At 40.4% G+C, this 25,059-nt stretch overlaps 1 protein-coding gene across 3 annotated transcripts in view; it reads left to right on the top strand.

Moving 5' to 3' along the window:
- The first annotated feature begins 352 nt into the window (after positions 1–352).
- st6galnac5a (ST6 (alpha-N-acetyl-neuraminyl-2,3-beta-galactosyl-1,3)-N-acetylgalactosaminide alpha-2,6-sialyltransferase 5a) overlaps positions 353–25,059 on the top strand; it is a 41,407-nt gene continuing 16,700 nt past the window's right edge. The window contains exons 1-3 of one of the 3 annotated variants that reach the window (XM_088928355.1): positions 353–565; positions 804–830; positions 1,723–1,920. In XM_088928355.1, coding sequence (XP_088784481.1) covers positions 551–565; positions 804–830; positions 1,723–1,920 — 240 coding nt within the window. In that variant the 5' untranslated portion in view covers positions 353–550. Of the gene's footprint in view, positions 566–803; positions 831–1,526; positions 1,921–25,059 lie in introns of those variants that run through there. The other 2 variants (XM_088928357.1, XM_088928354.1) reach the window with 2 other exon arrangements.

Here is a 25,059-nt window from a genome sequence, read left to right as displayed (position 1 = left end):
AGTTGCTATTCTGCTGCGTTTGAATTACACACACTCACATAACGTTTCTCTGCATTTCGGGATTACGCGTTCGACTGCGTTCCCGTCAATAAGAATGACACCGACCAAACCGTCGTGGGTACTGCGAAGTTAAAACGATGATTGAGAGACACGCACGCACAAAGTTTGTTCAAAAGCTCCGCGACGTTGTCGCAGCTCAATTAATCAGTTTAAGGCGCGACAGTCTTTGAACCGTCCAGGTCCGGTGCGGCCATGCCGATGTGCAACCCGACGCGTTTTAAGACCCAGAAGACGGGCAGTGACAGGGGCTGTCTGAAACTCGGTTTGCACATCGCTCGCGAAAAGCGGCTCCAGTCCTAATTCCTCGCTCTGCGTGCGCCGGCTCTAATCTCTGACACAGCAGCGCCGTGCAGTGCAGTCCAGCGCCTCAACTCAGTTTTAGCCGGAATGGGAATGCGACGGGGATTTTCGCTCTCGCTGTAATCTAGTAGCATGAAGCAGAAAGGACCCAGATGTGCACACCAGAGGGATTAGAGGAGAGCAGCGCAAAATGAAGACACCAATGGTAACAGTTCCTCTAACTCCCCCCCCCACTCTTAAAATGTTTAATCGATTCAAGGATTTTATTAGTTCTGTTAGAAATTAGTGACTGGTCAGGCTTTTGCGTCAATTGTCATCAATGTTACCGCACACGCGTCGGATTAACGGAGATGATAAAATACGGTGGACGCAGCTGTCTCTAATTTTGATTTGTTGTTGTTTTTTAATTTTGTTTTTCATACATCGTTCGGCGGCGCTTAAAGCCTATGACAACAGCAAAGAAAAAAAAAGTTAAGTTTTTTTTATTTTTTCAACTCAAATGTTTAGTTTTGTAAAAATATTTTCTTGAACAGCAAAAGTGAAGTTACCTTTACTGTGAAATGATACATAGTACTGCAGCTGTAGCATACGAGACGTACTGTATGTACCTGCAAGAAGGTGTTCGATTTTTTAGATGTGTTGGCAGACATTGTCTTATTTTACAACAGAATTATTTGGGAGAAATACTTTACCCTGTACGGCTGTAAAATAAAGAAACCCTTCATTCTTACAGAACAACTAATACTACACCTGTAATTTTAAAAAATACAGCAGAATATCCGAAAACACTGTTTACCTTGTACTGTTAATACATCTCTCATTTAAAATTCTAACATGATCGCTCGATCAATAAACTGATTACAGATCCTTAAATTACTGTACTATTTTCTGTCTGTAGTCCACCAGATTTGGTCTTTGATTTAGTCTTTTGTGCACGATACTGTATGTATATGAGAGATGTAACTCTGTCACATTCGTACAATAAAATCAATACTGAAGAATGCCAGAACCTCGTGCTTTTATCTAGGCAAGGATGTGTTTGTGAAAGCACTGATACAACATCTTATCTCCGAAATTAATAGCTTTTTCTAATGATGCAGATGAAAGCGTTGTACTGTACTTCCCATTTTTAAGTTTTTCTGAGGCACCGTCAGCTGTCAGTACGTGTGCATAAAGAATAGGAACCGTTTTACTGCTGGTGTAATAGACTCAGCGATATTTAAAGGTTAAAGAAATGCAAAAAGAGCTCGCTTTGAATCTGCCTTTCTGACAAATGCTGTAGCAGCAATGTCCTTAAGCGCTCCTTGTTGTTTGCAAGTTACGGGCAGTGATGCGCTGTTTTGCTCTCTTGTCTTTGCTCAGCGCCATGGGATAGCTGTGTTTTTAGCTATTACCATGTGTACCAGCTTGTTGCTCGTGTACAACAGCAGCTACAGCAACACGCAGAAAACCCAAAATGACTCGGAGAGCCGGGAGCACCAACCCAGGAAGTCGGAGACCAAGCCACCAAGAGACCAGGTTTCACCCTTGCAGGGATACAGCAGCATCATAGATCACAAGGTAAAACCGTTTAAACTTGGCAGAATAAGCATGGTTCATGATCTGTTTGTCTTAATCTGACAATCTGTCATTGTGTGCAAGAGGAAAATAAACTGTATGTTTTATCTCTTTCACTGATATAGATTAATGGCTGTAATTTAGCATACACGGAATAATTAAGTAACATGCCATTTATATAATTAATGAACATAGGTATTACTTTGGCTATCGAGGATGTCTTTTTACTGTCTTTTTTAAAAACAGCATCTAATTGATGTCTGTGATAATCTATACTGCATGCATGAAGTGGTAACACTCTTAATAAGTTGCATGGGAGTCAATTATTTTGTGCAACAGCGTTCACTTGCAGAGTATAGCTCTTCGAGCAGACAAAAGGGGAGACATACAAAACAACATTAATATTATTACAAATCACTTGCACAGAAAAGACAGTCTGCATACAGTACTGCTTGTCCCATGCTAATCTAATATTGCAGCATACTAACGGTTAGTGCTGCCCTGTTTGCAGGTCATCGCTTGACCCTCTGTTCCATACCATCACGCAAACCTGATGGTCTGGTCTCCGCAGGTCAGCACTTTAGACACATGATAGTCTCACGGTCCAGCATTTCATGATCACTAAATTCTCAACATTGCCGGTGAAAAAGAGCAGTGGAAAGGCTTTGTCTCTTTGTGTTGGCTTGTGTACACATGCAGTACAGTATGTACAGTAACAGATATGCTTCCGTTTTAAAACCAACTGCATGGTTCTCTTCTCAAAATCTCAGCATGAGTGATCAGAAACTGGAGAATGGGAGATTAAATCAACATACTATGGCTTGTGTTGCCCGTTCATATGAAGTTTATGTTTTTCATTCATGGACATTCCTTTTTTTTTAATTGCCCCAGCCTTACTTCTGTGTGTTTATCCAGTAGTTTCAAGATGAGGATAAATCCGCATGGAAAGGACTGACAGTCAATTTCTCATTTTCACACATTAGTGACTCCTTGTAACATCCTTGTAACACTGCTGCAGCACCACAGCCTCCTCCGGCTCCCCTTCGCACACTTCATACACTTAATTTAACACTTATTCACAAATCGCTAGTACGGCTTCCCATCCTCCACGAGTTTCTTCCCCCAGCCCGTCTGTGTTCAGTATTCATCTGACGTCCAGGTAGAATTGTTTAGGCAAGTACAAAAGGAAATCCTGTGGTACTTTTAATGGGTAATTGATAAAGCTCCTGAAATTTCCCCTGGGTGAGGGTTGACAGGCTTTGAAAATCTCTGTTTCACTGTGCTCTTGATTTATTTATTTTTCAAGGCCCGTAGTGAATTGTGCAGGGGAGGGGCAGGTGATGTGGGTTTTCATGTCAACAATCCAGCGATTAGCAGATTATCAGTTACAACGGTGCCTCGACTGGTACGCTTATAAAACCCGAGGATCTGCAGGCACACATTAAGGGCTCCGAATCATCGGTCAAGTGCAGATTGCCCCGGTGGTTATTGATGTCACTGTTCACACCTTGTCTGGCTTTCCAGCAGGCTGGTGATACTTTAGTTCGAGAACCAAATCCGTTTTTTTTTGTTTGGCTCTGAAGATTGTAACTCCCTCTCTTTTCTGTGTGTGCACACTTGAATTTAAGTACAAAGGAAGGGAATGGCATCATCGAATCAAACAGGAAGTGTACATGTTTTCTGAACAAAACTTAATCTTTGTACTAGTGAAAAATTAAAAAACTCACTGTTTCTCAAGATGCAATGAAACCCCCTCCATGGTGATTTAGAGCTTTAGCTGTAGCCGGGGCACATGTGTATGATCTTGTTGCTAGCGTGTGGATTCTCAGTTAGCTCAGTCCTGCGAGGCATATGGCCGCAATATTGTTTCTTTGGCTCAGCTGATACAAGTTATTAAAAATCTGAACCGTCTTGCGCCCAGGCGGCTGTGAAGTATGTCCCAGTTTTATTTAAGATTTCCAACTTTCAGATAGAGTGATAAAAGAAGAGGATGTGCTGTAAGGGCTGGCTTCTTTTTTGCTTGGGGCAGTGGTTCCCATCTCTGCTCCCAGAAGAACACTGGCTGCTCGTTTTCATTCCAGCAGAGTTCTACATCCCCAGTGCTAATTGATGACTTAATTGATCTTCTTGCTTGTATAGACTTTTATTTAACTTGTTTCTTTGGTCAGTCCTGAGTGTCGAGTATACCCTTACTTCAAGGATATTGTTTCTAACAGCCTCAACACACAGAACTTTATGCAGCTTCTTCTCAACTTGCTTGCTGATATTTCTGCCTAAACATAACATAACATAACATAACATAACATAACATAACATAACATAACATATGTTGATAAGAAACAGACACAGGTGGGAAGGCCAGTGTTTCAGACACGCCCACAGTGGGAGGGACATTTCTACATGATATGCCTACAGTGGGAGTGGTAATTCACAGGGTACGCCCACAAAAGGGGTTACATTGCATTGTCACAATGCATTAGGCATGCTCACAATGAGCAAGTTTTTATTCTGTTTCCAGTTGGTTACATTTCAGGCAACACAGCTGAATGGAAGGCAGTTCTGAAACTCAGAAAAAAGTCCCATTTGACCTTTTATGAGCTGAAAGCAAATTTACAAATATATCCCAAATAGAAAACTGAAATCAATTAGCCTATGATTAAAAACTCGGCCAGAGGAAAATCAGAACAGACAACTTTCCTGCAGGATCAGGGCTTGGTAACCTACTGTATCCTCTGTGCTGGACATTGTAGCACATCAATACTGCAGGAAATCTTTCCACACTGGAAAAGCACAATGAGAGCTGGTGAAGGCTGTATGATTAAAATATTTTGGGGACTGATGATTAAATCATTTGTGACTACGTATTTTTCTCCAAGCAGAAATCAGTCCGAACATGGAGAATCAAAGGATGACAATACAATAAAACCTGCACCTCTATGTCAAAGGGTTTCTGTCTAATAGCTGTAGCCCTACAGATATCAGGCGCAGGAAAGGCTGATGAAGTCTTCAGAGTAATGTCTTGATATCATTTCGGCTCTGTGAAGGTATTGATTTCTTATCTTGCCACGTTTGTTTGTTGGCAAAGCTGCAAAAATTAAATATCTTTCACTAATCATTTTAACGCTTTATTCTCATTTGAGAAAAGCACAAAGATGAGCTTTTTTTTTCCGTTTCCAAGACATTTTCTTTCTCTTCAATAACTGTTAACATGGATTCCTTACAGCGGTGAAAAAGCACAGCGGGGAAGTGTTATCCTCGCATTTTATTTCATTTTGTTTTCAGAGGAACTGTAATATCTGAACAGATGGTATTTACTCAGAAGTATCTCTGTAGGCCTGATTGTTGTGGGGCGCAGAAATTGGGGGTGCAGTACGAGGAGATGGGCGAGGAGGGGCTGTGAAATATTGTCCGCTAAGGAAAAAAAAGAAACGCCTTCTTTTATTGCATGCATTTTCACTGAAAAGGGCTTGCAAAAAAAAAAATCGAACTCCCTGAATTTTGTTTTTCATTGCTTCTGACGGTATCAGTTGTCTTATTTTTTCACAAAAGGCACACAAAAACCGGGCACTGTGATTATAAGTACTCATCTACTTGACTTGACATTGGGAGAACTCTGCTCTCTCGGGTCTCCATGTCATCTGTGATGTACTGCTTTGTTGCACCTATTCAAGCCCCTGTGCCAGACAGGGGAGTGCCTGTAAACTAATCACAATGCAGGTAGAAAACTCCTGAGGCTGATTGCACCATTTACTGTCATTCCCCCTATGTGTGTGCGTGTGTGTGTGTTTGAGTTACTCAAACTACTGAGTTACTGCTCTTTAAAAAGGTGCTGCAGTTTCTCCCAGATTGCTTTTTAAAACCAGCTAGCTCAGGAGGCAGGCCAATAAAACTCCATCCAGACAGTACATGGAGTTGCGTGTTCTCCTCCCTCTGTAATGACTACAAGTGAGACTTATTGAAGCAAGACACTGCTTCAGCCAGCCACGTCGGGGCCCTGCGCTTTACTCTGTCTTCTTAATTGACCCAGACTGCTTAGTTGTGCTTTTTTGCCACTTGCCTTTCTGTTTCATCCTGAAACAGAATGACACTCTGACCTGTGGCGTGGCTGATGGGAAGCACAAGGCTTTGGTGCTTAGTGCTCGCGGTTCTGGGTTCGGTTCGGGCATTGGGAATCTTTCTAAGTGGAGTTTGCACGTTTTCTCTCAGTTCATGTGGATTTTGTGCTCTGCTTTCCTTCCATCTCCCAGAAACATGCTGGCTTGCTTGAATGGTTGTTCCAAATTGCCCCTTTCTATTTGGCTCCAGTTATGGACTGGGGGAGAGCCAGTACGCTCCTGAGATACCACATTATGCTGGAAGATTTCAAATTGTGGAAACTCTACTTTGATCCAAATGCAGTCACAGCAAAATGTTATCGGTTTTGCTCTTGCAGTATGTTATACTTGAACACTTGTCTCAGTGGAGTTTTAAGTGATAGTAACCTGTAGTTGCACACATTTCCCATCTTCTTGGCTGAGTCTGCAGCGAGATGTCAGCATATCCCAATGAGGAGCTCAGTGCCGGGGAGATGGAATTAATGTGTCCAGCTCTGCAATCAGACGTTCGTTTTCCCGGTTCAGAAGTAGAAGAGAATGAATCAGCTGGCACATCCTTCCCCTTCCACATTATCCGTGTCGTGTTCTGATTTATCATCAGATGCAATGGACACTAAAAAGAAACATTTGGGCTGTGTAAAATAAAAACAAAGCAGTCTTTTTCTTGCCTGGGAGCAGAAAGTGTGAAGGGAGTTCAATTTGAAAGCCCCCCTCAGTGCTCATGCAGTAGCAGTGTTCTGCTCCAGCCAGCGACATACAGTAGTTCTGTCCACACTAACGACAGTACCTGGCCTGCTCCGCTGCAGCTCTTATTGCTCAGGATATATGTATGAGAGGAGGTGAAGACGCATGGTTAGTTACAGAGAGACATGTGGATTTTAAATAAAGGTCTGGACGTAAGTCATTGTTTTTTTTTCTTATCTTAGCCATTGCAAGAAATTTTGCAAATAAAAAGTGCCAACCAAATTTATAATATTAATAAAAATAATAATTATTATTAAAATAAATAATGAGGGGAGTATGTTTGACCATTTTACTCGTTTGGAAGTTGGGGAGCCTCAGCCTCCCCTGGCTGGCAGAGCTTGTTTCACACACCCTGGATTCAGTGTTAAGAAAGGTCTGCTGCTCCCAGTTCTAAATGAATTCCCTCTCAGTGTCCAGCTGTGCCCCCGAGCCCTTGTTTTACTGCCCAGCGAGACATCTTCTCTTGGGTTGAGCCTTGTTTTATACTTACATCCAACCTCCTCTCTGCCTCCTTTGCTAACTTATAGACTGAAAGGATATGGAGCATTAAAACTTTCACCAATGCCTTGAGTCCAGGAATCGTTCTTGTTCTTCTTGGATATCTCTCCTAAGGCTGTAATATTATTTTTGTAGTAAGGCGACCACCGAACTCAATATTCCAGGCGAGGTTTTACTGGTGTGTTGTAAAGCTTGAGCAGAACTTGCCTGAATTTAGCTTCTCTGCTCTCAGGCATTCCGTTTGCCTTCTTTGTTGCTTTGCCTCATTGTCTCGATGAGGACAGAGCCAAATCAGGATCGCTGTCGTCTGTGGCCTCCTGTAGGTAGAGATCATACATGCGATATGTGCAGTATCACCAGTATGGATCCCTTTGCGCTTGTCACCGGGTTGAGTTGCATTTGTCAAGTGTCTGCCCAGTCCAGGACATTGTCTTTTGGTTATTCACATGCCACTGTTCCCCCGGTATCCTGAATATGCCTCATTTCTTGAAATCCACCTGGGAAAATTCTTATCATGTCTTGATTATTTCTTTGTAGGGAGCTATCCTAGCCCATGCAGAGACCCAGAGTCAGTTGTGCTACAGTTACCTGTTATGGTTTCATATCTCTTTATTATCTGCAATCTTCTGTTATTAATCTACTGTTGTCCTGCAAGCTCTTTAAAATGCTTTTGCAGTTCCTTTGCCAGCTTCGAACTGGAAAAAAAAATGTTTAGCATTATTTTCTCTGCCTCTGTTGCGATATTCTCGTTTGTCTCTCTTTTGGCGATTCTGATACCTTTTGTCAGCCGTGCCTGTAATAACTTGGCGTCCTGTGTCTTTCTGCAGGCTGTAGGTCAGCCCCTTTTTCGTTATTGTTTTCTCTATCGGATGGCCGAAGCTGTGTGGCTGTGGTTGCGCGGTCGCGGGACGCGCAGTGGGCGGGGTTCTGCGATCACGAGGACGGGGCAAACGTGCGCTTCACGCTCCTCCGGTCCCGCACCGCATGGAGCCTGCCCTCATTCCACTCCGTTTGCACCTTCTGCCCAGGAGATTTCCATGATGCAGACCCTCGGCAGGCAGCTTTTCTCAGTGCTAATTTAGGTGCTCATTTCCACACAGCTGGTGGAAATGTCTAAATGAACCGACAGCGCCTTGATAAAGCAGGGCCCAGACACTATGTCCAGCAGGTGGAATTGAAGTCTTATTTTAATCCTGAATCTTCTTCGTGTTCTTTAATTAAGTCCCCTCTAAGCTTTAGCTCTTTGGCCTAATAAATAAAGTGACTCATTTATAACACTGTGTTCAGTGTTATTGCTGTCATTAACTTGTGCACATAACATTTTCAGGGGTAATGATTTCGGTGACTGTAGGGGTGTACTTGACAAACAAGCCTTTGTTGTTGATTACCGATTGTTTATAGTTTGCCTGAGGCTTCAGAAGGTCCGATCTGCATTATACAGCAATGCTCTGTATTCGCTGAGATCCAGGCACAGACGCTTCTACTTGACAAGAGATTGTATAAGGAGACGGAGAGATTCCTAATGTGACACTTCCCTCTTCCCTGAGGATCCCAGAACACAGCACTGCTGCACATTCTTTCATTTCAATGTCATTTAAACCCTAGGTAAAAAGGAAGCAATTTTGAAGCTGAAATTTCATAGGACAAAGACTATATTTATCAACAATGTACCAGAAAGAGAGAAACAATTCTTAAATGTTTGTTTTTTACTTGACAAATAGGGAAAATTAGCTGGTGGTCCCTGGTTTGACGTAAAGGCAGGCAGAGCTAAAAAGCATTTCACGGGGAAAAACAACATCCAAAAATCAAGAGCTTTGTGAATTTATTGAGTATTTTCAAGTATAAACATTTTCAAGTATATGGTTAAGGGGACAACTCCTGGCCATAGAATGAGGAGGCATGGACACAGAAACGGAGATCGTAGGAACGTTCAGGCACAAGGAGAGTGCAGTGCTGCAGAATGTCAGAATTAGTTCGCATATTTGCTTCTAAAGACTAGTGACAGAACTGCTTAACTAAGTGGCAAAGAATACCTTAATGAGCGGCCAAGAAGGCAGTGCCAATTTAAAATGAATGATGTTAGAGATTTTCCAACTATGACCCTAAAGAAAGGCAGTGATAATAAGTGGGTATTATTCAAAAAGGTAAATGTCGTTGGTGGGACGCCTGCTGAGTCAGAAGTAGGACACCAGACAGGCCCGGGGAGGTGGCCTCAGAAGCAGCAGGGCCAAAAGTGTCAAAGTGTTGGGCTGTGTTGCATGTCGGGGATTGAGATAGATGGAAAGGAGGACATTATGTGAGAAAAGAGAAGACAGACATTAAATCTGTAGGTACTGTAGGACGCCGGATTGAATCAGGCCAAGAGGAAGGAAACTAAGGCGAGAGGCACCAAAGGAGTTGTGCTGTGTTGGATGCCAGGGATCGTGGCAGACGTTAAAAACTGCAGGACACCTGCTGACTGAGCCACAGGTAGGGTGAAGGATAGGCCCAGGGCCGAAGAGCGGGTGTCAGGGGTAGCAGGAGCCGAGATGAAGCAACTTATTGCAGAAGGCACAAAAGGTATCGGATACCGGGGACAGCAGCAGTAGGATCGTAGCGATCTCCCACCTCACTGCCACCTGCAGCATAGACTGCATGAGCAGATCCACCCTTTCAACTCATTTAGAAGAGTCAGATTCTTTTTGTGGGGGAGGAACAGGGCAAAGGGTCGGGTCTTTTTTAAAGTCCCCAACATCTGTAACGGGTCTCCAAAGCAAAGCTGATAAAGAAAGGCAAGGGTACAAAACGCGTGGTGGCAGTCATCAGGAGATCTGGCCCTGGGCTGCCATTGTGGTGTGCTGGTCTCAAAGTCTACCAGTCTTCTACAATTATCGGTGGTCTCTTCAAGAATGAGGGATTCATGTCCCATTTTCTGTCACAGGCAGCTCTGAAGATCATATCTTTGGAAATTGTATGATGGGATGTGAATATAATGACATCCCTATTGTAAAAGAGCAATTTCTTGTGATTATTTCTGTCCTGAGTCAAAGGCTGCCATTTTTTAATCAACAGCGGGACCTGCTGTAGTGCACTGCTAATCTCATTACTCACCTTACAGTTTAAAAAAAAGGTGGGACTGCATTTAAGTCTGTGAACAGGTGGCACATCTTTACACTAGGGGTGGCGGGAGTGTGGAACTAGTAGCCCAGCTACATTGTTGAAGCCGAAACCCTGGCTTCTTACAAAAATCCTCTGATCAATGAGCTTCCACCAAAGCAGTTTTTCTACCAAACTACCAAACAAGCTTGTTGGACTCTATTTCCTCCTCTTTTGTCATCTTTCTTGTCATAGTTTTTATGCGTTCGTGATCCTGTTGAGTTATTTAAGACGAGTTCTTATAAATTACCTCTTTTACACACATGACATGAAATGCCAAATGTTTTAATGTTTTCCATGTTGCTACAAAATATTGCATTATGTAATAATGTCAGTAGACAATCTGACTTTTTTTTACTATGATTACACTCCATTTGTGGCATTAGTCACCCAGTAATAGTTGACATCTTTCACATTACATCAGCATCTGTGCTTTTAGATCTCTGTGAATGTATTTTATGTTTTTAAATGTGTTTTTTCCTAGAAAATAGCTTTCACCTTTGATTTTGTTATTTGTCTGTCTGTCTCATATGAAATAATATTTCACAGACATGATCATACATTGAATAAATACTGCATGTAGCAAATACAGTAATGCTAATGGGTTTAGGACATCCATACAGCAGGAATTAAGTAATTTGCAGGTCTGTAATGGTTAACAGATTGCAAATGAATGCTACAAATTTTGAGCGGTACTAAATATTTAAAATAGGAAGGTCAACTTCTGTAATTGATGTGGTTAAACCAATCCACATGAATGATTATACATTCCAATTAAACTCACTGTTCATTTTGTTTACATAATGTGCATTTTAATAAAGCAGGAAAAGTGAAAAACTGGATTCAAATCCGAAGAAGCTGAGATGTAAATGGCCTACATGCCATCATGTAAAATAAAAATATTGCTAATAAAATCAAGCAAAAGAATAGGTCTTATATTCTTTAAAAGCATTTATAGTTGTGTAATGCATTTGGCAGTAGTACTTTCTGTTTACAGGTCGAACCCACAATCTGTTGGATTTGACATTCTTCTAATTAGAAAAAATCTGTGCATATTTCACTCATAATACTACTAATGAGAGTCTTTATCCTACAGTAGAATGTTTGGTAATGCTGTGGTAGCACATCTACATTTTAATAACACAAACGCTACAGGAGAATTTCTATACTGTAATATATGTTTAAATTACAAAATTCAAAAATAAATTCAGAAGTATCCGTCATTGTCTGAAACATATGAGATGTTTTTAAATCCTGCTATTTAACTCTCAAAAAACAATGAGATGCACATTAATTGTGGCCAAAACAATTGCACCTTGTATCAAGTTTTCACATTTTAATGTGTTATTGAAACAGAAAAATAGGTCATTCAAATCTAGGACCAAAGCTAATTTAGTTAAATTACTGTACATAAATCTCATGTGGTAAAACCTTTCAGAAATGTTTCTAAATCCTGGTTTTTGCAGACAACTGATGTTTTTCTGATTTTTATTCTAGCTAAGCTTGTAATTACGGAAGTTTATTGAGCCTTTAATTAAGCTAATTCTAAAGTAGTTATTTATCTTTTAAAAAATTCTCAATCGTTGGTCTCAGAAAAGCCCAGGTTTAAGTTTAGTTTCCAAGACACTGAGTGATCAGAGCTCTTTTCTCTCCCTCAACTTGTGTAATAAACTTACAAACCAGCCTGACAAACCTACTGCTAATTCGTCATACACAGACAGAGGTGGATAGCATACAGTATACTGTATTGTGTTAAACATATTGTGTATCAAGGAACTCAGAACACTCAAAACACCGGCTTGTTGCACTTTCCTAAAAAACTTCCAAATAAGGCCTTTCAAGAAGAAAAATTCCTCAGTCTGTTTACCAGCAGTGGGTAGAAACAAGCATACAAGAATTTGTATGTAAAATATTTTTTAAACAATGTCCACTTGTAGTACACTTGGCACTGTGCTCGGCAAAGCCTTGAATGAGCCTGTAAACTGGAAGTATGTCAAATTAAAGCACTGATATTTGATTCTATTACTATTACATTACTGCTGTGTGGGCCGAACACCACTTAAATGAAGAGAGCTGTCACTAATTAGCCATTTGATCTGATTTGTGTGAAATTGAAAAATATAAATGTATTCAATGGGATTATAGGTTGAATGAAGAAAAAGAAAAGTGAGGGGCAGGAGCCTCTATATATAATAGATGAAATGATTCCTAATAGAAGCCTGACCTTTTTTTTCAGACTGAATTGAGGAGCTTAGAAACTCATTGGCTTGCATTACGTGTTTTCCATTATCTGAGAATTTTATTTCCTGTGACATGAGTGTGGACTTGGTATCTTTTTAAGTTTAGAATTAAAGCCTCTTGTTTTCTGGGGATAGCTCAGTTTTCCCTTAATGCCACACAAATGAGGGGAAGAGGAGGTATTTAAATTAGTCACATTTACAGTCCATTTTGACGATTTTACAGCTTACTGTAAGTCCCCAAAATAGGATAATAATAAGATAAGAATACCAATCCCTTGCACTTTGTGGCTCTTTTCCACCTAATGGATTTCAGAGCTCTTCATAAACCCTCTTCCTCCAGCACCCATCACCTGGAGGACACAGGGCCATCGTTCTGCACCAGAGGCCCCGCTGCACGAGATTCTCCACTCTTCCATGACTTGGGACCTTTATCAAAATCGGCTAATCCTCCCCGAAAACAATGAGAGGCGAGCTTCTCAAAGTTTCCCACCTGCCCTGACAACTGAACATCCGAAGCCCCCCCATTTTAAACTGGCCCACTAAGAGCTGAGAAGGTCAGCGCCATGCCGTTACTCAGCCCCATGCCGTTACTAAGCAAAGTCTTCTTTCACACAGGTACCTAACTGCTCCGCTCCCACTCTGTCTTCCTGCTGACGCAGTGCCTCTGAGCCCTGGTGTGAACCCACTCCGAGCGAGGTGTTTGGTCTTGACTCTGAGTCATGCAAGAGAATAAGGCGTACCGCATGCAGAAAATCCTACGATAACAGTGGCTCCTTTATAATGTCACGCCAATTTCAGTGAAATACTGTAGATGTTGACCTTTTAAGAAGTCGTCTGCCTCCGTACCCTCTCTCCAAGCTGGCCTTTACACTTGGTAATCACCACACATGTCAATGCTGTAAATCTTCCTCAAAACAATCTGGTGTGCTCATGATGTGCTTAAAATGCGTCAGTGTGCCCTTTGTGTGAATCATTTTTTTCTTTCAAAATAGGGAGGGATAGAAAGGACTGGAGATGTTAATCAGGAGCAAGAAAAGACAACATACTGTAGGCTGCTTCCTGTTTCCAAATCGCATACGGCTTGTTTCAGAGGTTATATTATATCATGCAAAAAACAGATTGGCCTTTTATTTGTAGGTTGAAGACGATGACAGCACTTGCCTTGAAGGCACTGTGTTTCAAATGACAGTTCATATGCTGCAGCACTGAGGGGCAGCCAGTTATTAATTAAAAAATTAAAATGAGTCTGGATGGCTGGACGATGAATCTCCAGGTAACATGTCAGTCAGACCAGATGGGTGGACGAGGAAGCGAAGGGGCAGTAATGGACACATATATCTGTCCGTCTTCATTGCAGATCAGCACAAAACTTTGAACTAAAGCTTTATGGACAGGATTTCTTTGAAAAAATAAAAAATACATGTATGTATATATGTGTCAATATCATAAAGGCGACTGGTTTCAAATGTCTTCAAATTAAGACCCTGTATGGCATCATTATTATACAGTCAGTGTTTATTCTGTTTGTTTGGGTGTTGTGTTTTCTCCAGAAAGGATAAGGATCCTGACACTTCCTTAATGATAAGGCTAACCTTATCTAATGTCATGATCTTCTCTGTATAATTAACAGGAAGAGCCCATTACCATACATCCCTTGAGAGAATCCTTGCTGACATAACTTCTTTAAAGGCTAAAGTCCTCATTAATCCAAGCACACTCTGTCTCTGTCTGCACTCCGAGAGTGAGCTGGGGATATGGGTGACTGCTTTAAAGTTGTATTTCCAAGAAAATAAGCTAGAGTTGTAGTGATTAAGCATACAATGTTTATGTTGATTATCTACCTGACGATACTGTGTCGGCCCGTCCCTCGGTCTGTGTAAATCACTGATACACATTCCAGTCAGGTAACACACCACAGCAGCAACAGCAGCAGTGAGAAATAGTGGTGTAAACCACAGCAGTGCAGGAAATATATTGACTTTTTTAGCTGTGAAGGGATAGCGCCAGTCCCTCTGAGTCTGTGGGCTTCTGCTTGGTTGGTGGCTGTCACTGGCTGGACAATGGATCATTTGCAGCATGTACTACAGAATTCTATGAAGTGGCGTTGGAGCTGTTATTTCATTCCACACGCTAATTAAACTTGTCCTGAAGGGAAAGCCTTCAACGGGGAAGCCCAGACTTCAGATAACTCACAGTCCTTAATTAGTCATGATCGGCTGTGCTTTTAGGATGAAATGTCATGTTCATGATTAAAACACTGCATTTAAATGCATAAAGCAATCAGATCAAGAGTCTAGCTAAAGGATGTGTTTTCTTTCTCTCTTTCCCTCTCTCTCTGCGGGGAAACTCTAATGAGTTGAAAATTGAAGTGTCACGATAACCTTCACTGTATGGGAAGCAAAACAGCTCTTTCATACTATACTGCACATGTTTTAAATTGTGTGATTAGGCGCCACAAACTACAGGATGAAGAGTATTTACCTTGAAGAAGGCTGTGGTGTAACCAATATTGGAATGCAAAGTTAAGGTTTAAACATAATGTGAATCTGTAGAATATAAATGTAATTTCCTACCCCTACAGAGTCTTGAAGACAGCTAGCAGCAATAAATGTGGCTATATATTTGGGAATGTATTGTCCCTTATCTAATGTTGCATTGCTATTCTTTTGGAAGGATTGAACAGAAAAGAGGGAATGCTTCGGAAATTCAAGAATGATTAGGCACTAATAGACCAATTCTTGTTTCAGTTGTAGGAGCTCAATATTTTAGAGAACCTTCAGAGTACAAACTGTATAAAAGCTCCATAAATCAGAATAAAATGAGAGATTGCCGTATTCATGCGGTTGGCGCTGTAAGTATTTATCTGCTTAAACAAGTTGATGACAAATGTCATTTAGCTTAATTGCTGTGCTGTTGTACTTTCTGTCAATTAAGCAGCCTTGTATTTAATTACAAAAAGTTTAAGAACAAATCCCCATTCAGACAATCCATGCTTCAGGCCTGTACCAGCCTACATAATGTTCATTCAAATTAAGGACCTCTGTTTTCATTTCAGTAAATCAGATAGTCTTCTAATTGCTCACGGTGTGTGCTGTTTGTGTACCTTTGGTGATTACTCGGGTACTAACAGAGGAATTTCATTAAAGTCTAAATCTGCTCCCCTTCACCAAATAAAATAAGATCGGCATTTGAGAGTGGTGTTTTTGCCATGTTTAGAAAGACAATAAATGAACAAGCTTGACAGTAATCTATTGGTGCAATGAGATAGAAGAGAGGAATACATGATCCTACTGATCCATGTACAGAGGAGACAGAGGAAAGAACACTTTCAGGAGGTTTTCTAAAAAGCATTACTTTCCCTGGTGAGTTGTGCTTAGAGGCATAATAGTAACGTTCAGCCATTTAAGCTTGATTGATGAGTTTATCTTCCAATGCTGCGATAAAGAATGATTAAGCCATTATTTGTGTTTCTGGTATAATCTAGCAAGCCCCTTATGTTAATAATATTATTTCCCAGAAGATTGCCCATATATTGAAAACACAAATAGCAATGACAGGTCAGCAAAATTGTCCTGTCTGAGAAAAGCATTGAAGTGGTTCAAAAATCTATACTTGTTAATGTTTTTTTTTTCATAGGAAAGGGAAGACTGTTGGTTATTGGCATGGCACTATATAAAAAATGAGCAGACAAGTTTTATTTTTTACACTTTATTTAGATATATAATCACTTACAATTCACCGTGTTTTCCAGTGGTTCTATTGAGAGATAAAAAGGGCAAACATACAGTAACCTCTCACAACAAAAAGAGGGAAAATCTAACGCAATGCGAAAAAAAACAAACAATTGCCACAAAAAATTCATTAGACTTTTATTTCAAATATTTTGAGGAGAAAAGAAATACGGTAAGCTGTAAAAGACAACAGCATTTTGGAATTGTTAAACTTTCGTACTGTATCTACTTTTGTAGCTTTTGTATCTAGAATTCGGTTTTTAAAATACTGAAAGGAGGGATAGAAATACCACCCCCCCCCAGATTAAGCTGGTTAGAAATTCTTTCCTTTTTAGTAGACGCCTTTTGTGGCAGAATGGTAGAAAGAAGCATTCTGCCCATTCATCTGGTTCCAATGAATTACAGTTAAGTCTAAAATGGGCCTCATGCAATAAAAATGTCACACTTTTTCCCTTCTCCTGTGTCGCTTGACGGCTTTCTCGTGATTGATAGGAGAAATCCTTGGCCATTGCTCAAATAAATATTCCTGTTTCATAAAATTTATCTTCTTAAAACAAAGAGGGCTTCTGCACTTAAGAGAAGTTGATAGGTAGGTAAATCAGAAAGTTTCGCCAGTATTTCACTGGAAACTGCTCGTCTTTTAACAGTTTTTAAAGCGGTCGTTTTTTTTTTCTTTTCTGATGTAATGCGTACTGTAAATTCTTCATTTTATTGCAGAAAAACTGAAAAATGTCTTCAAGGCCCAACTTCGAAACAAAACGAATAGAGCAGCACACCTCATTTCAAGTGAGGCCTGAAATGATGTACTGTAGGTGTTGTGTCTGGTGAGGTGCTACCGGGCTGGTTCCTGCAGTGGAGTCATGCTGGCAGTCTTCTGCATCTGTGTGGTAAACGCTGGAAAAGCAGCCTGGGTTTTTATCCTCTGCACAGTAGCAGCAGTAGAACATTAATGTCTTTTCATTATGAGTACACAAATTATGGGCACTTAACAGTCCCCTTGATAACTGCTGCCACAGAAACACATATGTTTGCAAACTGATTTTGTAGCACAGTTGAGATGCTGTTGAAATGTGTTGTAGATTACAATAGTCTGCTCTGGTGTGAATCCCCTTAAAAAGTGAGATCTCTGTCATGTGCCCTGACAGGATTTTTTTTCACTGGATTCTGTCAGCCTGCTTCTGTTTGCCGAATGCTGCCATCAATTTTTAATTACTGAATAAATAAATTATACAAATTTAATTAAGCATAGCAAATGCATTATAATTTTCTCACTGTAATTTTAAAACACCCCGGCGAATGTGTGCTGTAAGTCAGAAAGGAGGTGAAGTGTAATTTGCAGTGTAAGGTGAAAGTTTGGTTTATAGGGTGAGGATACTGTATGGGGAGAGTGCCTTTTTGCGTAATGTACAGGTGGAACATTATAGAATTCCCTTCTTTAAAAGCAGACTTAAATAGTCATGCATCTGGCTCCAAAACAGAAGAGAAACCAGTGGATTGAAAAAATAATAACCAATTCCTAGTACCTGCCTCCTCCTGTGCATACATCTCAGTGACAGCCAGCTGTGATGGTACAGGACTAACGTAGCCACGCTTGGAATTGAAAGAGAGGCTGAGGTGAGAGATCCTTCGTTTTCAATATCTTTGCTCAGCAGAAGTTGCAGTTATCAAATACTGCAGTTCTTTTTAAACAATTCTGTGCTCCAGACCATAGCAAAGCCTTTGACCTCCCCTCCAGTCGAAAACCTGTTACTTGATGACATATTTCTACGGGCCTGAAAGCAGAGGACTCTTACCAACTATAACCCATCATCTAAAACAGACTTTACAATTTGTTATTGGTGAGTGGGTTCAGGTCTTAATTGGACTGGACCTGTGCATCCGTAAAAAGAGCCAGATATGCCATTTTGAGTTAGAGGTTGTGCAGCATCAACAGCTCTAAAAAGTATTTAAAGGGTTCTTGAGTTGTGCCATAACCCTCTGTTCTATCTTAGTTATTTTAACCACATTTTGAAACTGGTAAATCCTAAATCGTGGTTGTCTTTTGCTAGGTAGTAGCATTTATTGGAAAGGAGGTCAATGGATATTTTTTAAAATATTTTCAATCATGTGACACACATTGTCCCCTTGTTTGTGTGAGTGGACCTGCTTTTACAAGATCCCAGTGACTGAGAAAATTAAGAATACTTCAATGTTTATAAGTGTTATAAGTTTGTTAAGAGCAATTTTCTTAATTACTGCTCTCAGGCGTATTTTGCTGATGGACAACATGCAGACATACAGATAGACTTTCAGTGTACGTTTGTGTTTCCTCTCTGCCCAGTCCTGGTGCTGGAGACAGATACATCTTTTGGTTTGTATTCCATCTGAGCACTCAGTTAAAGTAATTGAACCATTAATAAGCCTATTATTAATAAACCTACCGATCTAACCCTCAATTGTTTGCCTTTCACCTAATACCTTTCTCAGGTAACTTAAAAATCCGTTCAGATGTCAAACTTGCATCTCCTCTAGCAGTGAAGGTGGTAGGAGCCTAATATTTTGTAAATAAATAAACACTTATGTTTATGAGTGTTGCAAGAGGTTGCAAAAGTGACCTACCTCAATCTGTAGGGTTGGTACATCTGTAAGAGTTGCAATAAAATCCAGATCTTAGACAAAATGGTAAAACAGAAATATTTTTAGGAATGAAACATTCTATCAATATGAATGTGTTGAAGCATATGTACAACCAAGGATCATGACTACTGTAGATTAATTGAGCTTTAAAAAACACCTGTTCGTATGCTGTCGTTTTTATAGTGGGTAATTCAGGAAGTTTGCCAATTGGTGAGGCCCATTGTGGGGTTAATGCCAACTTTTGAAAAGGTTCGAATTAATATTTTGCACAATATCTTCATCCCTCCAGCCTGTAGCTTTTATTACTCATTTAACCTAACCTGAACATATTGAAAACACAGACTGAGCAAAAGCCTTTCACACCTGGTTATGGAACAGCCTACATTTATTTATTTTTTAAGAACACTTTCTGAGATATGTGTAATTCTTTTTGTGTTGTATGTTTCAAAAAAGTTCTGGCTCTGGAAAAGTACTGTCCGAGTATTGCAGGATTTGACAGCAAGCCCATTAAAAGTTCCTGCAAGCGTGTGATGGATTTAGAAATAGCAGCTTTCCGTAAGCAAATATGCAATTCTACCAGACAGTCTCAATGTCTGCACAGAAGGAGATCAAAAACATAAACAAGCTGTAAGCAAGGTCCTGACTGACATTTGTCGTTAGCAACCCATTTTTTATAGAGATTAATAAAAGTCCCCTTGCAACTGCGAGTACATTTTTACTGCTTATATGACTCAAGGTAGATTATGGAAAACAAATTGCGGTTTCTCAAACGTAGCCTTCGGCTAATGGGCTATGACACTGAACAGCACGTTGGTGATTATTTGACATAATCCACTGTAGACTGCTGTTTATCAGCTTATTTCTGATTCCACTCTGCTTTGTATGTATTTAGAGAAAGATGACTTGTATGGACCAATCCTTCCATCCTTAAAGATTCCTCCCATGTACATTATCTCCCTCTTCGGCATTATGCGGCTCCATATCATAGTCCCTTCGCTCTAACTGAGCCTGTCCCTCTTCCTTTCTTTTCTCTGATTGCTTTTTCTTACCTCGCCATTACTTTCCTTGAAAGGTCTGGGTTATCAATGCACACCATCTCTCTCTCCCTCTGTAAAGCCTTGATTGATACTAATCTTTCTCGTGGGGCGCATTTATAGGAATACAGGATGGCAGTTGCTTTGTTAATCTCCACTTTTAAAAGACTGCAAGATTTACAGGGTGGCACCTTTATGTTCAGACAGAGACAATAATGCAGTGTGCCAGAGCAGGAAGTTCTTGTCTTTCCCTCCTCTTTAAAAGTCTGTAGATACCTGCCAGGAGCTGAGCGCTTTTGTGTCTTTTATTCTGTGTTGTAGCAGAGGAAAGGGATACATCTCATGCTGAACTTTTGTTTAAAAAATCCTTTGAAAAGTATGCTTGTGCTGAGATAAACTTTACAGTCCACTTGCAGCAGTGTTCAAAGCCAGTGTAGCTTGGAAAGCCGAATTTATGTAGATGCTATCATGTTATATTCTCTGAAAATGACTGAGGTCTTTGAGCATACTTTGATTCACATTGATCGTGAAACGTGAGAGGGAAGTATCTTTGTGCTTTTAGAAGATGACAACACGACAGCTTAAGTGCAGGTGAATAAAAGTTGTGCTTTTTATGTCCCCTCATGATCTCCCGGGCGAAAGATGCTGATGCAGATTACAGTGGAGAGTCAGGGAAATCACTTCATAACTCCGCCATGTAACTTCTCAGATGATTGCTCTTTACTGCCAAGTGAGCAGATTGTAAATGGGATCAGGTTTTTTATTTTTTTTTAAATAACATCAGTCCCGATATTGCAGAATATTACTTGATGTAAATTTTGCAGTATGTTTGAGATTTTCGAAAGTCTTAAATGAAGTAGGAGAGGATTGAAAATTTTGTTTACAGAGACCTTAACTCTTAATAGTCCCCAGTGCAACAGTGGAGTTTAAGGTAGCACAATGACTCACCTTCATACCACATGGAGTCAGACACAAAGTGAGACAACGGCTCATCTTAAAAAAAACAGACTACGGTTAGTTTTTGGAGTTTTGCAACTGCAGTTGTTTGCCAAGTGTGAATCTATGAGGATTTTGGCTGTCTACCAGAAATGTGTCTTTTCATCTGTTTTTGCAAGGACAAGAGCTTCAAGGCCATTTAATTTAATGAAAATTAAATTAAAGCACATTTTTCCATTTGTCACTGCTAAGACCTGTTTTTGTCGATTTTGTTGCTCATATCAGGTGACTCATAGATTTGCCCTCATTGACAGAGTTGAAAGAGTTTCCATATGTCACTGCAGTGAAGGTCATTTCAAACATTGTCTTGTACCCTTTTTCCCTCTTAGTGCTTCCAGAAACCCTTATCTAGAGAATAAACCATCCAGCACATTCTGAAGTTTTCATGTTTTGGCAAATGTGGTCCACAATTGTAGGGTTTTGGCAGAAACGTAGCTGAACATTGTCTTTACCACTGAGGTGGTATGGCTTCATGTTTCAGCTTCTTCAAAAAGTAAAATGTCGCAAAGTGTAACTCGCTTTCGCTGGCTTACAGTTTACCGCAGGACTCATTTACATGAGTAGTAGCTTACTTTCAACGATTACTCACGGGCTCGTCAGCTTGGAAGTGAAGATACACTGTAGAGGTAAATGAAGTATTCTCCATGGGATCCCGAATCGACTTCTGCTTAATCACTTATCCTACAACGCCAGTGTAATTCAATTTCCTCTGCATGCTGCTTTAAAAGCAATATTTGATTTTTTTTTATTGGCTGGAAAGTTGTCATTGGACCGAGAACTTTTTTTTTCTCACAACACTGACATTGTGTTAAATAATACTTACAGCAATAAAGAAGGAGTGGAAAAAAAAATGACAATAAAAGCTGAGATAGCTGATATGAGATTCTCTTTGGCATCTGCAGACTTTAGGTTAAAGAGACTGATTGTTCGCAGTGTTTTCTTTTCTAAGGTGTACTTGGACTCCTGCTGCACAGTCTGATAGCAGGTTGTCAAGCACTTTATTTATGGGCCTCTGGGAGATCACCTTGATTTCAGTCTGGATTCACCATACAGTACATAGTCCTGCCATCCCTGTCATTTTAGCTTAGATTTATTCCTAGGGCTTACAGTATATGCAATAAGGGTGTTTTTACCTCATAAATTGGGGGTACAGCCTGCAGGGAATCTGAAGATGGACTTTTCTAAACAAATAAGACCACAGACTGCTGTAGCATCCAACAAATATAAAAACATCTAACTGAAAGCTGCATCTTCACAAATGCCTAGACAGGGTTTGGAAGATGATCTCTAATGTCATTGGATTAGCTAATCCTTATAAGATGTGTAGTGTGCAGGATTTTGCATTTTATATCTTATGTGTTCACATGTTTTGTATTATGCAGAATCACTTTATCTGCCAAGTATGTTACATGTACTGTAGGAGGAATGTGATGCAAATCCCTTGTTTAGTGCCCTGGTGCCAAAACATAGATAGAAACAATCAATAACAAATATACGTATATATTGTATATTGATTCTACATATATGTGTATGATAAAATCAAGAATATACATTATATACATATATGTAGAATCAATATACATCTACATTTCACACAAAGAGCATGCACAGGTCCACAGTTACATGCACCCTACATCCCATGCTCCTGTGGTGTGCTCAAGCAGGGTGACAGCCATGGGGAAGAGACGGTTCAGATGGCAGGTGGTCTCCATATATACAAACATGCATAACATACATCTCACGGTTTATAGTTTGCATGCTTCCTGTTGTTTCTGATTGGGCGGTGACTGGCCACACCCACAGGAGCAGCACAGGGGGGAGCAGAACAGTGTTACACTGACTGTTCTAACCATGAGTGCTGTATGAGATTGATAGTGATTTTTAAAATTGATAGTGTGGTGTTACAGAGATGTTTTGCAACATACAGTATATAATAACCCATTACTGTCTGATCTGCAGATAGGAATAGTTCATGTTGGACTTTTGTTTCTCTCTAGATTTTCCCTTTCAGTACACAGTTCATCACCCACAGATGTATGGGCTCGGTGTCACAGTAATTTAGGTCCCTGTTGCACACTTCACTACATCAGCTCATCACTGGTCTTTGCAGAAGGCTGTTTTTTTTTTAGCTTGTGGAATTACAACCTAGAGACAAAACAACAGGGAGTCTGGTATAAATTTCTCGTTTAAGACTTTGTGCTGTCATTGCCAAAAAACTTACTCGGTAAGTCAAAGAAAGCATAATGGGGCAAAAGGGGGAAACTGTGCAAGCTGGTTTAAGAGAGAGGTTGTGTCTCTGCAGTAAATGCTGATGGGTAGGAGCAGCGTGTGCGGAGTCATAAACTTTTTACGACCAGTAATTCAAATGCCTGGGAGACACTTTGTCGAATGCCGAGCTAATTGAGTGTCTTGATCTGACAGGCTATTTGCACTGTATGTTTTTCAGTCCCTTACCGTTCATACTGGCTCAGAGGGTAATGTGGTAATGCAGTAACACTTTGATGGCTTGGGCTGACCAGCTGGCGAGGAAGATTCATGTTCAGACTGCTCTTTTCCTACGGCCATGGAAATGGAAGGGTGTGATGGCAAGGTGTTCATTTCCTCTGGATGTATGAGGTGAAAGCCACAGGGTTCAAGCCCGTGAGGAGGTCTGGAGGTGATGTGAGCTTCAGTTGACAAGGCTGCTTGGTCTCCGCACACAGGATAAGCTCTCAGGCTGGCACAGAGGAGGAAAAGGAAAGTTTGGAGAACACTGGGACTGTAAGCTAGTTCCCAGCATTGCATCTAAATATAAATCTTAGGCACAGTTTTGATGCTTTTAGGAAGTCTTGCAAAGTGGAGCCAAGGACTGTCAGCGTGGAACGGCTTCAGAAAGACAAGGACATGTGTCCAAGGAGAGTGTGGGGCTGAGCGGAGAAGGTCTCATTGCCAGCACCATGCAGAAGGGTTCAGGCCTTCCCTGTCAGTGATCGTTCCCCTTAGCAATCTGTGTAAAAGCCAGTTAAAGGCCACTGCGGTGCTCTGGCACAGCTTTAAAAAGACAGAAATCTCTGAAGCCTCTGCTAGAACTGCCACACACCAGCCTTTTATTTCTAAATTAAGAGCTGTAGCGTTTTTTTTTTTATTTAATAGTCTGGACATTTGCACCTTAATTTGAATAGTTAGTCTTCCGTTCCTATATGGAATGAATCATTATTTGCTCTTGAGCTGTTGGATTTTCATGCAGTTCAGCAGTTCTGTGCACGTGAACATGTTATTGTATTCCTGATTATGGGTATTGCATACTCTTTGCTCTGGGAGCTTTTAGTTCGTCTTTTAGTTTTGTTTTTTTTCTTTCTTAAAAGGTTCGGTATAATTGAGTGTTTGAAATAATGGGGTAGACTGGAAGCGACTGCAGGCTGTACTTGAGTGAAATCAGGAAGGAGGATTCAAGGAGCGGAGCCTAGCATGCTGCCCATTAATCCCTGGATTTAATCTTCTAGATGGCATTTTCATTTTAGTCCTCTTACTTTCTTCTTTTTGTGTATTATTATTCAAGGGTAATAGATTACCATAAATATAAAGAACCTGGTCTAAAGTGAACTGCACTTATGTCTCCATGCACAGGTCTGAATTTGCAACGCAATGCTGAAGGCAGCCTTTGAGTATTTTTCTGAGTTTTGTGCTCAGGTGTACTATATTCCAGGCAGTGGCCTTATCAGCTCCTTTTGACCCACATTGCAAAAAATGTAACATTCTGTGAATTAAAACAGTTTAGACTTCCAGAGGATCACATGTACTAGAAAAGATCTTGTTTATAAAATAAATCTTTGTATTGAGCTACTTATTCTGAATGGGCTGTGGCATTCTCAGAATAGCAATATTTAAGAGACACATCATAGTTTTAAATATAGTTTTATACACATCTATAGAATGTCACAGCTTTCATATCAAAGGCCATAGCTGTTCTGTGCCAGGAGCTGGGAGTTAGGAGCCGGTCTCTCATTGGTTGTAATGCTGACACTTTTCTCTATCCCAGATAATGTGGGAAAAATGTAAATTGACAAAAAGAGGG

The sequence above is a fragment of the Atractosteus spatula genome, chromosome 11 (assembly GCF_055471065.1).
Source record: "Atractosteus spatula isolate fAtrSpa1 chromosome 11, fAtrSpa1.hap1, whole genome shotgun sequence".
Lineage (NCBI taxonomy): Eukaryota > Metazoa > Chordata > Actinopteri > Semionotiformes > Lepisosteidae > Atractosteus > Atractosteus spatula.
The sequence above is the reverse complement of the archived record's forward strand: the minus strand, read 5'-3'. Positions and strand labels throughout refer to the sequence as shown.